This window comes from Diachasma alloeum, unplaced genomic scaffold (genome assembly GCF_001412515.2).
Source record: "Diachasma alloeum isolate Michigan unplaced genomic scaffold, Dall2.0 Dall_scaffold_78908, whole genome shotgun sequence".
Classification (NCBI taxonomy): Eukaryota; Metazoa; Arthropoda; class Insecta; order Hymenoptera; family Braconidae; genus Diachasma; species Diachasma alloeum.
The window spans coordinates 2,049,016-2,064,749 of NW_021683643.1; the positions used below are offsets into that span (position 1 = coordinate 2,049,016).

General features: G+C 35.2%; 2 protein-coding genes across 6 annotated transcripts in view; one reads left to right on the forward strand and one right to left on the reverse strand.

Annotated features, from left to right (window-relative positions):
• The window catches only part of LOC107047880 (glutaryl-CoA dehydrogenase, mitochondrial), a 9,382-nt gene extending 4,471 nt beyond the window's left edge, over positions 1-4,911 (forward strand). Inside the window, exons 3-7 of one of the 2 annotated variants that reach the window (XM_015270773.1) lie at positions 1,103-1,232; positions 1,301-1,523; positions 2,567-2,796; positions 2,893-3,053; positions 4,649-4,716. In XM_015270773.1, the coding sequence (XP_015126259.1) occupies positions 1,103-1,232; positions 1,301-1,523; positions 2,567-2,796; positions 2,893-3,053; positions 4,649-4,716 (812 nt within the window). Of the gene's footprint in view, positions 1-1,102; positions 1,233-1,300; positions 1,524-2,566; positions 2,797-2,892; positions 3,054-4,648 lie in introns of both variants that reach the window. The other variant, XM_015270772.1, reaches the window with a different exon arrangement.
• The window catches only part of LOC107047879 (hepatocyte nuclear factor 6), a 67,786-nt gene continuing 56,885 nt past the window's right edge, over positions 4,834-15,734 (reverse strand). For 2 of the 4 annotated variants that reach the window (XM_015270769.2, XM_015270767.2), the window contains one exon: positions 4,834-9,812. In XM_015270769.2, the coding sequence (XP_015126255.1) occupies positions 9,603-9,812 (210 nt within the window). In that variant the 3' untranslated portion in view covers positions 4,834-9,602. The remainder of the gene's footprint in view (positions 9,813-15,734) is intronic. The other 2 variants (XM_015270771.1, XM_015270770.1) reach the window with 1 other exon arrangement.

Below are 15,734 nucleotides of genomic sequence, written 5' to 3' on the forward strand. Positions count from 1 at the left end.
CGGGTGAAGGGGAAGGCATGTATGCGGAGGGTTGAAATTTGTAGCCAACGAGGAGACAGGGTTGCAGAATATATTTTAGCCACCCTCATCTCCCCGTTTGCAGGCGGTGTTTAAATAAAAAATAGTGAACGTTGATTCTGTATTTATTGACCCCCTGATGCCAATGAAACCCTCGGAGGTGACAGAAAAGGGGATAAAAAATTTTTCATTTTCACATGGGTCAAGGGTGNCCTCCTAGACAATGATGTCACAACTCTGCTGTTCAATTGAAAACAGACATCATCTTTAGAGACATTTGTCATGTTTAGAGACTCTAGCACGTCATTTCTCAACCCACTCTTTCATTTGAGCCCAAAAAAACATTCATATCTTTTCTGACATCGCTGCTACAAACTCGGGTTTTCAACTGAAAACCCTCGGGTCTCGGGTTTGACCCGAGTTTTTTTCTTGGAGGGGCAAGAGTGGCTAGAATAGATTCTGCAACCTTCTCCGCTTGTTGGATAAAAATGTCAAGTCTCCGCATACATGCATCTCCCCTCCACCCTCCCGTGAAATGTCGATTTTCGAGATTAAAAAAAAAACAATAATTGCATTTTTTATTTCAATAACGCATGAGTAAATAGGGATATGAACGCAGATTTAATATAGGCCCATAGAATTACGGGGACCGGCAAGGATTTGGAAAGTCTGAATGCAAGTCCTGCTTACACCTAACAAGTGCTGAAGTGGGACATAACCAGAGGTAGAAAGGTCTCGGAAGCACTTGGGAAGAGGCTTCCCAAGACCTATCCAGTTCTGAACGTAAAGACCTAAGTCGAACTTGTCAGGTCCAATTATTCGACTCGGGGTAATCCCACGAGCCGGAAAACACTTTTCCCACGAGTATCGAACGTTTTTTTTCATCACAATGCGTGGGAAAGGGACTTTTAGGCACGCGGAGCGTGCTCGAATCGACAAAGTGGAATAACTTTCTTAAAGTGTAGTAGCAGAATAATGAAATGAGAAAAAAATTATTCCCTGTCAAAAATCTCGTAACATGATCTGTCAGATTTTTTCCGAATTGCCCCCTGAAATTCTACCATTTCACTTTTGATGATTCCAGTTTCCGGGGATGTTATCGGATGCTTCGGCCTCACTGAACCCAACCATGGAAGCGATCCTGCTGGAATGGAAACTAGGGCTGTTTACGATGCTAGTAGAAAAGTTTACAAACTCAGTGGTAGCAAGACATGGTGGGTAAATTCGTAAAATAATGCAAATGGACTATTTTTTTTGATAACAGTTTAATGATTTTTTTCAGGATCACAAACTCGCCTGTTGCAGATGTACTCGTCATTTGGGCTAAAACTGACGACGGAAAAATTCGAGGATTTATAATAGAGAGAAAAGGCAATGAAGCTAAATTAAGTACTCCTAAAATTGAGGGGAAAGTGTCTTTACGGGCTTCTGCAACTGGAATGATCCTCATGGACGATGTCATTATTCCTGAAACCAATTTACTGCCCAACGTTTCTGGTCTTAAGGTAAATAAAACGGAATGAAAATAAATCTATCACTATTAATTAATGCAGTTGTGGAGAAACAGGAAAAGTCAATTTGAGTCGGGCGGTAGCTTTTCAGAAATATTTCGGAATTTTAAATAGATCTAAAATAGATAGATAAGGTAAATATCCCTGTGCTCATCTAGGTAAGGTATAAACATCGTGAAGATGTGATTTTTTACATTGGATATCAGGAAGTGAAACCATTTTCCTTAGATTCACGTGTGACAAAATTGAATTAAACAGCTCTGGCATTCATTATGAAATTGTATTGGCATTCTATCAGATATTCTATTCGTTTTTTACCGATTTCTGTTGAAAATTACACAATAATTATATGGTGAGAAATTTGGATAAAAATTAGCTCGAAAATCGTGACAAATTTTACTATACGAAAGGCAATTGTGGAGCGAAATGTAATTCAGTGATAAAATTCTGGCTTTTAGTGGATATCTTTCGATTTTCTCGGTAAAAAATATGTCGATGGATGCAAAAATTATCCTCCTGTTTAGTAAAGTTTCCTACACCGCAGGGGCTCGTTTGTTTTGAACCCGTCTGAAGGTCATGGGGACGGACGGAAGTGAATTTTTGCCAAACGGGTTCGGTAAAAATCATTCTCAGTTACAGAAACATTATACGAAAAATTGGAGCAATTATTCCTGTTTACTGGGATCATTTTTACTGGGATACAGGATAAATTTTACAGTTTCGGTACGAATCACCTTCATGTTTAGTAAATTTTCCCGGGCCAACGGAGTAAAATTCACTATTAACGTCGCACTTATTCTCCCATTTAAGCTGAAAAAGTTCAGAAAATGGAGGGTGCTCCACGATTACTTGATTTGTTTAGTAATTTTTCTTCAACTTTCTTCTCTGTGTATGAGCCACCCCTATCTCCGTCAAAATTCCGAGATATTTATGCAAAGTCTGGACATTTCTTTGAATTATTCCGTTTTATCACTCAATAATCCATAGATTCGTGTCTACAATTAACCAAATCACCGAGTTAATTAAATTTTATTCAGGGCCCATTTGCCTGTCTAAACCACGCACGTTACGGAATAGCATGGGGTGCCTTAGGTGCAGCGGAGCAATGTCTGAACCTTGCAAACACCTACGTGTTAGAGCGTAAGCAGTTCAACAGACCATTGGCAGCTAATCAATTGATACAGAAGAAATTAGCTGACATGATGACGGAAATAGCCATCGGTCTGCAGGGATGCCTGCGCGTTGGCCGGCTCAAGGACGAGGGCAAGTGAGTTATCTAGAGATGGAAAAAAAATTCAGTGAACATTTTGCGCCCTTTATCAAGGACGATATATTGATTCATGCATGGGGTTAATTGTTTCAGGGCTACGCCAGAGATGATATCAATGATAAAAAGAAATTCAGCTGCTAAAGCCATCAACATTGCCAGAGTTGCCAGGGATATGCTCGGGGGAAATGGAATTTCTGATGAGTATCATATTATCAGGCATATGGTTAATCTGGAATCAGTTATTACTTATGAAGGTAGAGTGATAATTAACGAAATACTTCAGTATTAACATTTAGACTCAATAAATTAGTTGTGAAGTGGTAAATAGTGAGAAATCCATCTTGCATTGCACTAGTGGGTAAAGTGCCCGGAGAGAAAAGTTGGAGAAAAATTACCTCGAAAATCGTGACAAATTTTATTGTACGAATGGTAATCGTGGAGCGAAATGTAATTCAGAGAAAAAATACTGGTTTTTAGTGGAGATCTTACGATTTTCTGAGTAAAAAAATTAATCGATTGATGCAAAGATTATTCTCCTGTTTAGTAAAATTTCCCACGCCGTCGGGGATTGTTTGGTTTGTACTCGACTGAAACGGGTTCGGTAAAAATCATTGGAGCAATTGGAATCATTAATTTGGATTTATTTATGGTAATTGAAATTTGAAAATTAATATAGTAATTGGAAATTTAATTTCTCAATTATTGGTTGATAAAATAGTTCGGGATTTGAAAATTTAAATTGACGGTTATTTTTCAAATAAAAAAATTGGTGAGTAATATTAACAATTGACTGAAAATTTAACTGTATTTCAAAATTTCGATTATGCCGATGTCTGCAAATCACCCTCACGTTTAGTCAATTTTCCCGGGACCACGGAGTAAAATTCACTATTATTCTCACACTTTTTCTCCTATTTAAGGTGTGGTACTGTACCTAAAAAGTACTGGAAAACAAGATTGCTCCACGTTTGCTCCACTTGTTTGGTAATTTTTCTTCAACTTTTTTCTCCGTGTGAGATTTCGAGTGAGAACTGCTCTTGTTTTGTCCTTTCGTCATTATGCCGTCATCATATGCGATAGATTATAATTTTTTTAGTGAAATATTGTCTCTCTGAGGAGTCATCAACTGGAATATATTTCAGAATGACATTCGGAAACGATTTCGAAATTTCGAATTTTCGACATTTTTTATTTTTTCGATTCTCGTGTATATTAAAGTGAGAAATGAATCGATCGAAATACGGATCCTCAGCTTCCTACGTATGGGTATTCTGAATATTTTCAGGCGTAATAATTTCAACGTGATTGGTCAGCTGAATTTTACCTTATGAATTTTTAAAGCTAAAAATCGTTTTTTGCCTTTTTTAAGCCGGTGTACTGATAGAATAATTCTCATGAATGTCATTTTTCAATTGGAGAACATTTCAGGAGAGACGAAAATTACCTGATGGTTCTCCAAAGAAAATATTTATTTTTCACATTTTCTTCAGAAATCCATTATTCCAAAAATAAAGACGCAAAAAACGTCGTAATTGACATTCACGAGGTACCACTTTGCAATTTAAAAAATGGAAACCCGTTTAAAAACCAACGATCCTCAACAGGGGATACCAGATTTTTTTGTCACTTAAGGAAAATGGGATCACCAATTTCACTGGACACTGGACACATACGAGGAAAATATTTATTTATACCCTCCGTGATCGAACCTTTTCTCTGCCTGTAATGTCTGCGCAAACGATTAACCAGCTTGTCACTCTGTTAATCCACCCTGACATAATAATAATCACAAATTCCCAAATTTACACTCGACCAATCTCAAAACAATAATTCAATTCTTCTGACGCAGGTACCGATGATATCCATGGTCTTATTCTCGGACGAGCTATTACTGGTATTCCAGCGTTCTCCAGTTGATGTTAATGTTTCATCAACTTTTCATCAGCCCCCGCAGTTTCATGTCTATTTATACTGAACTCCTGTGGCCAATTCGCACAAAAGAAAAAAAAATACTACTCCTGGATAGTCACAAAATCATGTCCAACGTATTTTTTTAATCATAAATAAATTAAGTTTAATTCCTAAGTAATAAAGCATTAATTACATTCTCAATTTCTTTGTTTTTTTTGTCTTTTAGTCAATTACAACACACATCTCGTGCAAAAGTGTAAAGAGGTTCTCTTTTTTTAGTTTTTTTTTCTTGTTAGTTCTTTTAGTGCTACACTCAAATATACCTTTACGACTTAAATTGTGTTTAATAATTCTTGACTACAATAAGCTCTTCGTAAAACGTAAGTAACATTTACAGTAGTTTACAATTGTTCACGTTCGGTGATCGTCGATCGTAATGTGTCTATTACATAGGTACACATTATAATTTCTTAATCCCTCTGTTAATTTCGCCCTTCAGTGCTGGAATTGAATCTTGATAAAATTCACAGTACTAATGCGAAAGCCCCTTCCCCTCTCGTCAGATCGAAAAATATGTTACTTTTTTTTATTTAAACCATCCCTCGCACGAAATAATCAGACAAATGTCATGCTTCCCATCTATGAATAGCTCCTTAATTCACTAGAAAACTCGATTCAATCCCAGCACTCACAATATTTCGCCTACGTACAGAAATAAGGATTCATTTCGATTTTTCATTAAAAATGTTTCAGGTTAACCACTCGTTCTCGTAGATCACACAAGTAAAAATGATAATAAATATGAATAAATAAGCTTCAAATTTCATATTTTTAAATTAAACCTTTGGTAATTCCGTGGCCTCCTCCTCATCGAAAATTTTCTAAAGAGAAAAACAACAAAGAATGAGTAAACAAATTATCCATTGGACACACGTGTCATCTAGCCCCATCTCCTCACCCCGTTTCCTATTTATAAATCTACACTCGAGCTCATTGTGTCCCTCCGTAAACTCAATTTTATTCTCCTCTGAAATCATTTCCAGCGACGACAAAATTATAAAAAAGTTCACATGCATTCCCTGCATCCCCACCCTTTTTGTCCGTACGATGATTCTCGTCATATAATAAATATAATAATGTATACTTGGTTTGCATTTGTAATTTACATTATTTCCTCTCGTTATTATGTTCACATTTTTTTTTGCTTTCTAAACATTTTTCTCTCATTAACTATTCGATACCTTATTGTCGTGCGAACTGTTATCTCTTGGTTTTTTTTACACTGTGATGCTGGAAAGGAGACCCAAACGAAAGAGGATGATCTCATGCATCTACCTGTTCTTGAGAAATAATTATCCTTATTTCGCCTCTTTGAATTGTAGAAAATTTCTATCCCTGTTGTCGTTAATCAAAGTAATTCAGAGGTGACAAGTACAACATTCCTACGAATAATGAAACACTGAATTATCATGTTTTCTCTTCCACCAAAAATAATTAATTGTACATCTCTCATAATTATTCATCTCAAATCTAGAAATTTTCATGACTCGTCTCTGCTATTCAATTTTCCCATGACTTCAATTGAAAACTGTATTGTACGTCGTCATAACTCCCTAAATCCTTCGGATATGTGTTTCAAATACGAATATAAATATATCATTTTGCTCTCTGTTAACTCTTCCTCACAGCTATCATGATTCCAGTGAAACAAATTACTTACCGAGAATTTGATTAACACTTTAGCCTGATTATTGAATTGTGCGTGAAATAGAATACCACAAAAACCAAATAATCGTCTCGGTTCTGAAATTTCCTTGCGATTTAATCATCATTTACCAATCAATATTCTGTCAGATTGATCTATCATTTCTCTTTACATAATTGCATATAAAACACACGTACACACACGAATCATAAATGGAAATGCATTTATTTTTCCAACTGAAATCATTCTATTTCCGCAGTAAACATCTTGTCACCATAGTTCACCTTATTTTTCAATTGATAATTATTCTGTTAATTTTTACCTCTGATTCTTTTTATTCTGTAATATATAAATATATTGTTTAAATTTTTTCTCGTTATTACAACTGAAACAAGGTCTTTAATTAATTGATCCTTTAATTAAACTTTGCCGTCCCCTTTCTGTTTCACGAAGGGCCACAGGGCGTCGATGACACCGAGGGGAGAAATTCTACGTTTCACCCCCTTGTTCTTTCTCTCTGTCTCTGCCCTCAAAACGCCCTCTCGCCCTTCTGTTCATGTTTATACTCATAGAATATAATATATTATTCATTTATATTCATTACATTATCATTATCATTAATATATTACTATGTGTTGGGTTTTTTCCTTACTTTGTTGTCACTTATTAACTGCGTTACCTAAGTGTGTCATTTCTGTTATTTTTTTCCCCCTTGAAAATCTTCATACCTCATATGTTCACACAATTTAAATCCCTCCTACAGTGTTTTTTCTTTCTCGTCTACCTACAATTTGTTCATCACCACAATTTCTCTCGTAATTATTTTCTTCTCCAATTTTAACAAAAAAAAATCTCGTGTTCAATCATCAATATATTAATAATAATTTTTGTTAAAATCGATAATAGCAATAATTAATAATAAATTCTTCATCTCAACTAATTTATGTACAGAAGTATAATACAAGTACACGAGTGCCGTGATTTTCATCATTTTCAATAATTCTCTTCCATTCATAATTTATTTATTTCCTTCTGTTGAATATAAAAGAGGGGGATTTTCCGATCGAACACGTGTACGTGAGATTTTTTTTTAATGTAACTGACACAAGGCAGCGGTCATTCTTCCCATATTATTCTCAACACCCAGGGGATGTGAGTCATCGAACGAATGCTGGTGGCCAATTTCTCTAAGTAAATCAATTGATTCTGCATTCAGTTACGCTCATTTTTATGCAAATGAAGCTGAAACAGCCGTTGCAACTGTTTCACGACTTCAAGAGTTCCCCAGTGGTCGAGACCCATGGGAATCAGTATAATCACCGTGTTTGAATGGTCAAGTTATCACAATCCCCTCAGAAAAGAAAAGCGAAAAAATTTCTCCTACGAGTAAAATTCGAACACGCCATTGACAAAAACAATCCATGTTTTCCTATTAAACATTCTCCAAGTATAATCTAAAAAATTCAACGAATAATCATTCGTTCAATCACCTCATTTAACCCCAATATTACAATAATATATGTTTACTTTGTACTATATATGATCTTAATCAGGCGATCGAAGCCATGTCTCTATTATTTCACTTTTGGTACGATGAATTGAACTTTCTCTCTCTCTCTCACTCCACAAAAAAAATTATCCTCTTTTGGTCTGATTTCATGAGTATTTCACATCTTCACATCGCACTAAAGAGCATCATCGATATTCACGGGATTTATAATGGCTGATGAAAAAAAATTCATCGAATATGCCCAAAGAAAATTCCAGCCATAAATTATCCAGAGCACCTCTTTCTGCAGGAAAAAAAAATCTACTTGAACGTGAATGAAGATCAAAGTGAGACATTAACTGGAAATTGAGAGTTTCAAATTGACAAAGATTGATCGACAGGTGGTTCTCTCACAATTGACCGTAGCATTATCGACAATTACAGGTAATACCGGAGCAGAATGGAATTAATCCAGTGAAAATCGATGTGTCGAACAAGAGATTTGTTTATTCATCACCTCACTCTCTCACACTATTATCATTACTCTACTCAACAACAAACGGCGCTCGTATCATTTATCGACCTTTTCGCTTGCTAATGATCCCCTGAAAAGTCCTCAGCTTCTCGAAAAAAAAAAACATTTCACCTATCTTTATATACAAATAAACATCAGCATCGTTAAAGCACTGATGCTGAGTGGATGGTCTCCCTCGATTATCACTCATCATAGCACATCACGACCCAATATTCCTTCATTAACTTCCATAATTCTCCAGCTCCTCCCAATAATCCCCTCATCAGCGTTCACATTGATAAATTATCACTTTGTACAGACACTCCGCACAGAAAAAGAAAAACACGTGTGGCTTTTTATCAATTTGTTCAGCAGCCACTAGTCCTGTTGTTCACCAACCCCGAGGAATTGACGAGTCACTTATTAGTTCATTATTTTCGTTGAAACCTTCTCCTGCTACCCATCACAAGATAAATCATGATCAACTCAAAATTCTCGGAAAAATAATAACAAATTACGGATAACGGAGGGTGGGGGCAAGAAAAAAAAACTTCATCACTATTGCTTTTCAAACAATCTTGAAAACAATATAAACATTAATTAACCGTAATTTTGACTAGACAATGTTCACCACTATGTGCAAAAGAACATTACAAATGTAATTTAATAATTCGACTAGAGGATCAACCATAAAATGATTAATAAAAATAAACATTTCAACAGCTTAACCTAAACGTGGCGAATTATGGCACTAACCAAAGAGAGATATTAATGTGTTTGAAATAATATATCTCGAGTAAGTAGTAGTACCGCCGATGCCGTCAGACAGTTAAAACCCCAGTGCATTCACGAGTGACACAGTTCCAATGGCAGTCTCCACTGAATATTATTCCCCATGAACATAAAAAAAAGAAAAATTATTATTCACATTCAGCTGCCACTCTATTTTGTTTAAATATGTCAGACTAACATTGTATCCTTGAAATGGTGAATAAAAATTGGAATGCACTTCGTACCGTGTGCCTGATATCGATCGGCGTCGAATTGAGAAAAAAAAGAAAACAATGGAAATGAGAGGGAGGGCATCGGCGTGCAGTTTCCCGAGTGTTCAACGAAATAATTTACGAGAAGGCAAGATCCTCCTCGGGCGACTCGTCGTGATATTCCTCGTGGTCAGACGTATGTCACAAAACATCGGTCGCCTGGCGTGGACTTATACCGAGGCTGGGCGATAGGTGGCCCTCGTCCACACCTGGATTCTTCGGGTCCTCGTCTTTCCATTTGTCCATTGAACGACGTCTCGCGTTCATGAAGAAATTACCAACTGTCGTGGGCTCAAGGCCCAACTGCCTGGCGATTGTCACCTGCATCTCCTTCGACGGCCTCTTTGTTTCCTGAAAATTTGAGGACGTTGTGAATTATTGGAGTGGTTAGAGTTGTTGAGGAGAGCAGGAGTTCGCTGAGAGAAAAACGAACAAGTTCCCAAACAAGTCTTGTTTGGGCCAACAAAATCGTTAGTTGAAAATAACCAAAAAAATAATTGATTTTTCTCTCTAAATTCTTATTCTCTTTGAATTGATTTAATGCCTAAAGGTGGTTAGGCGGTGTTGGGAGACGAATTTGGAGAGAGAATTTCCGTAGTTCCCGGTAGCTAAGCTGGGAGAGTCCCCGGCGTAATCCTCGGCGTAGGAACAACTAAAGATAACCACCGACCTATTCCCTCTAAAAAATAATAAGTCTGACTTTCTGTAGTATTAAGTTGGTAAATAGTGTACATAATTAATTTATTTAGGCTAAGTTCAACACCAGACAAACAATCAGTGGTTTTCCCTCAGCTGCACCTGTTCCATTGATCCCCCAAACATGGCCAATGAGCCGAATGACAACAAGCATTTGTGATACCATCATACCCCATCAATTACAAACTTTCGAGAAGCTGTAAAACTGCCAACTAAGCTATGATTTCTGTTCTTTTCGGTGTATTTTTTTAGTCGTAGATTCAACACCATTATATAATATATGTATCGGTACTGAATAAACGTTATAAAAAAAAAGGAGAGTGCCCGGCGTGTAACTGGAAGACCCGGGTTCGAATCCCGGCTGGGCAGTGCGGGATTTTTTCTCTCTAAATTCCAATTCTCTTCGGTTTTTTTGGAATTTGGAAGTCTCAAACATGAATAATTGCTCTGCTTTCAACAATAGCGAAATATTTGGCTCGAGAGGCGGATACTTCATACAAGACGGTCCCTTTTCGAGATAAACATATCTTTTGTCTCTATAGAGGAAAGTTTATCAAGAAATATTTTGTCATAATGTTACAAGATTGCTGTCATATCGTTATTATTTTATTTTAGAAAACATTTCTTTCTGGGATTATTGAATAGCCGAAATGACAAACTACTATCCCTTGTTTTATATATAAAACGCGCATTTGTCGGGAGCAAAATACGTATGGGAGCAGCGAATAACGAAAAAGTAGTGCTAGAAATTACATTTCTTGTTTGCACAGAGAATACAAATTTTTTCAAAAGACTGAATCTATTTTTGCAATAACAATTTTCAAACTCGGTTCACGCTTCGCATATCTGGCACAAAAAAGTCCTTTTCTGATCATTTTTAACAAACGATTTTCTTGCCACAGGTAAGACTTGCTCAAGAACTTTTCTGTTTTTCTCTCGAAGTATGATAATATTACACAGGGGAAAAAATCAAGGTATGGTATCTCTGATGTTCACGCGGATACGTATGCTTACACGGAGAGAAATATTGGATAAAAATTAGCTCGAAAATCGTGACAAATTTTACTATACGAATGGCAATCGTGACAAGACGAAATGTAATTCAGTGAAAAAATACTGGTGTCTAGTGGATATCTTACGATTTTCTCGGTAAAAAAATACATCTATAGATGCAAAAATCATCCTCCTGTTTCGTGAAATTTCCCACACCAACAGAGGATTGTTTGTTTTGTACCCGTCTGAAGGTCATGGACGGACGGAAGTGAATTTTTACCAAACGGATTCGGTAAAATTCATTCTCCGTTACAGAAAAATTATGCGAAAAATTGGAGCAATTATTCACGTTCACAGGGATAATTTTTCATGGGATACTGGGTAAATTTTACAATTTCGGTACAAATCACCCTCACGTTTAGTAAATTTTCCCCGGCCAACGGAGTAAAATTCACTGTTAATCTCGCACTTCTTCTCCTATTTAAGGTGAAGAAGTACTGTCAATCGAGGTTGCTCCACGATTAGTTGACTTGTTTCGTAATTTTTCTCCAACTTTTATCTCCGTGTAGGAATTAGGATGTCGACGAGGATTTTCTATAATTTCCCTAGTGCATAATCTTTAGTTCCTGATTCAAGTAGTACAGCTTGATGATTGTACAATATGATTATTAAGAACAATCGATTCAATGGACGTTAATTATCAATTGTTGGCATTTTCAAATATCGCTGGAAGGTCGAATGACGGTTTTTATGCAATTCTCATGCTTTTGGAATCGATTTGGTCATTCGGATTAGGACAATTCGTTTGAGGGAATTAATTGTGTAATATGTGTCATTATATTCAAAGAAAAACTGGAGATTATACTTCGAAAACGAAAAAAATACCCCAGTTACGTTGAAATCCCATAAGAACTGTAGTTTAAAAAAAAGTTTATGGAAAAAATTTCGAACATTATTGTACTATCTCAATAAACTCCAGTTAATTTCTAATGAATTGATGATTTTCAATTCCTTTACATTCAACCGAACTTGATGACTCTCAATCAAGTGTAATTAATCGCTGCAATCTGTTAATTGATAGAAAAAAAGTGACATTTCTCGATAAGATCTTCATTTCCTGATTCAAGTAGTACAGCTTGATGATTGTACGCCATGATTATTGAAAACAATCGATTAAATCGACGTTAATTATCAATTATTGGCGTCTTCAAATATTGTTGAAGGGACGAATGACGGTTTTGATGCAATTCTCATGCTTTTGGAATCGATTCGGTCATTCGGATTAGATCAATTCATTTGAGGGAATTGATTGTGTAATATGTGTCATTATATTCAAAATAAAACTGGAGATTATACTTCGAAAGCGAAAAAACTGCCCCAGTTACGTTGAAATCCCATTAGAACTGTAGTTTAAAAAAAAAGTTTATGGAAAAAATTTCGAACATTATTGTACTATCTCAATAAACTCCAGTTAATTTCCAATGAATTGATGATTTTCAATTCCTTTACATTCAACCGAACTTGATGAGTCTCCATCAAGTGAAATTAATCGCTGGAATCTGTTAATTGATAGAAAAAAAGTGACATTTCTCGATGATCTTCATTTCCTGATTCAAGTAGTACAGCTTGATGATTGTACGCCATGATTATTGAAAACAATCGATTAAATCGACGTTAATTATCAATTATTGGCGTCTTCAAATATTGTTGAAGGGACGAATGACGGTTTTGATGCAATTCTCATGCTTTTGGAATCGATTCGGTCATTCGGATTAGATCAATTCATTTGAGGGAATTGATTGTGTAATATGTGTCATTATATTCAAAATAAAACTGGAGATTATACTTCGAAAGCGAAAAAACTGCCCCAGTTACGTTGAAATCCCATTAGAACTGTAGTTTAAAAAAAAAGTTTATGGAAAAAATTTCGAACATTATTGTACTATCTCAATAAACTCCAGTTAATTTCCAATGAATTGATGATTTTCAATTCCTTTACATTCAACCGAACTTGATGACTCTCAATCAAGTGTAATTAATCGCTGCAATCTGTTAATTGATAGAAAAAAAGTGACATTTCTCGATAAGATCTTCATTTCCTGATTCAAGTAGTACAGCTTGATGATTGTACGCCATTATTATTGAAAACAATCGATTAAATCGACGTTAATTATCAATTATTGGCGTCTTCAAATATTGTTGAAGGGACGAATGACGGTTTTGATGCAATTCTCATGCTTTTGGAATCGATTCGGTCATTCGGATTAGATCAATTCATTTGAGGGAATTGATTGTGTAATATGTGTCATTATATTCAAAATAAAACTGGAGATTATACTTCGAAAGCGAAAAAACTGCCCCAGTTACGTTGAAATCCCATTAGAACTGTAGTTTAAAAAAAAAGTTTATGGAAAAAATTTCGAACATTATTGTACTATCCCAATAAACTCCAGTTAATTTCCAATGAATTGATGATTTTCAATTCCTTTACATTCAACCGAACTTGATGAGTCTCCATCAAGTGAAATTAATCGCTGGAATCTGTTAATTGATAGAAAAAAAGTGACATTTCTCGATGATCTTCATTTCCTGATTCAAGTAGTACAGCTTGATGATTGTACGCCATGATTATTGAAAACAATCGATTAAATCGACGTTAATTATCAATTATTGGCGTCTTCAAATATTGTTGAAGGGACGAATGACGGTTTTGATGCAATTCTCATGCTTTTGGAATCGATTCGGTCATTCGGATTAGATCAATTCATTTGAGGGAATTGATTGTGTAATATGTGTCATTATGTTCAAAGAAAAACTGGAGATTATACTTCGAAAACGGAAAAAATACCCCAGTTACGTTGAAATCCCATAAGAACTGTAGTTTAAAAAAAAAGTTTATGGAAAAAATTTCGAACATTATTGTACTATCTCAATAAACTCCAGTTAATTTCCAATGAATTGATGATTTTCAATTCCTTTACATTCAACCGAACTTGATGACTCTCAATCAAGTGTAATTAATCGCTGCAATCTGTTAATTGATAGAAAAAAAGTGACATTTCTCGATAAGATCTTCATTTCCTGATTCAAGTAGTACAGCTTGATGATTGTACGCCATGATTATTGAAAACAATCGATTAAATCGACGTTAATTATCAATTATTGGCGTCTTCAAATATTGTTGAAGGGACGAATGACGGTTTTGATGCAATTCTCATGCTTTTGGAATCGATTCGGTCATTCGGATTAGATCAATTCATTTGAGGGAATTGATTGTGTAATATGTGTCATTATATTCAAAATAAAACTGGAGATTATACTTCGAAAGCGAAAAAACTGCCCCAGTTACGTTGAAATCCCATTAGAACTGTAGTTTAAAAAAAAAGTTTATGGAAAAAATTTCGAACATTATTGTACTATCTCAATAAACTCCAGTTAATTTCCAATGAATTGATGATTTTCAATTCCTTTACATTCAACCGAACTTGATGAGTCTCCATCAAGTGAAATTAATCGCTGGAATCTGTTAATTGATAGAAAAAAAGTGACATTTCTCGATGATCTTCATTTCCTGATTCAAGTAGTACAGCTTGATGATTGTACGCCATGATTATTGAAAACAATCGATTAAATCGACGTTAATTATCAATTATTGGCGTCTTCAAATATTGTTGAAGGGACGAATGACGGTTTTGATGCAATTCTCATGCTTTTGGAATCGATTCGGTCATTCGGATTAGATCAATTCATTTGAGGGAATTGATTGTGTAATATGTGTCATTATATTCAAAATCAAACTGGAGATTATACTTCGAAAGCGAAAAAACTACCCCAGTTACGTTGAAATCCCATAAGAACTGTAGTTTAAAAAAAAGTTTATGGAAAAAATTTCGAACATTATTGTACTATCTCAATAAACTCCAGTTAATTTCTAATGAATTGATGATTTTCAATTCCTTTACATTCAACCGAACTTGATGACTCTCAATCAAGTGTAATTAATTGCTGCAATCTGTTAATTGATAGAAAAAAAGTGACATTTCTCGATAAGATCTTCATTTCCTGATTCAAGTAGTACAGCTTGATGATTGTACGCCATGATTATTGAAAACAATCGATTAAATCGACGTTAATTATCAATTATTGGCGTCTTCAAATATTGTTGAAGGGACGAATGACGGTTTTGATGCAATTCTCATGCTTTTGGAATCGATTCGGTCATTCGGATTAGATCAATTCATTTGAGGGAATTGATTGTGTAATATGTGTCATTATATTCAAAATCAAACTGGAGATTATACTTCGAAAGCGAAAAAACTACCCCAGTTACGTTGAAATCCCATAAGAACTGTAGTTTAAAAAAAACGTTTATGGAAAAGATTTTGAACATTATTGTACTATCTCAATAAACTCCAATTAATTTCCAATGAATTGATGATTTTCAATTCCTTTACATTCAACCGAACTTGATGAGTCTCCATCAAGTGAAATTAATCGCTGGAATCTGTTAATTGATAGAAAAAAAGTGACATTTCTCGATGATCTTCATTTCCTGATTCAAGTAGTACAGCTTGATGATTGTAC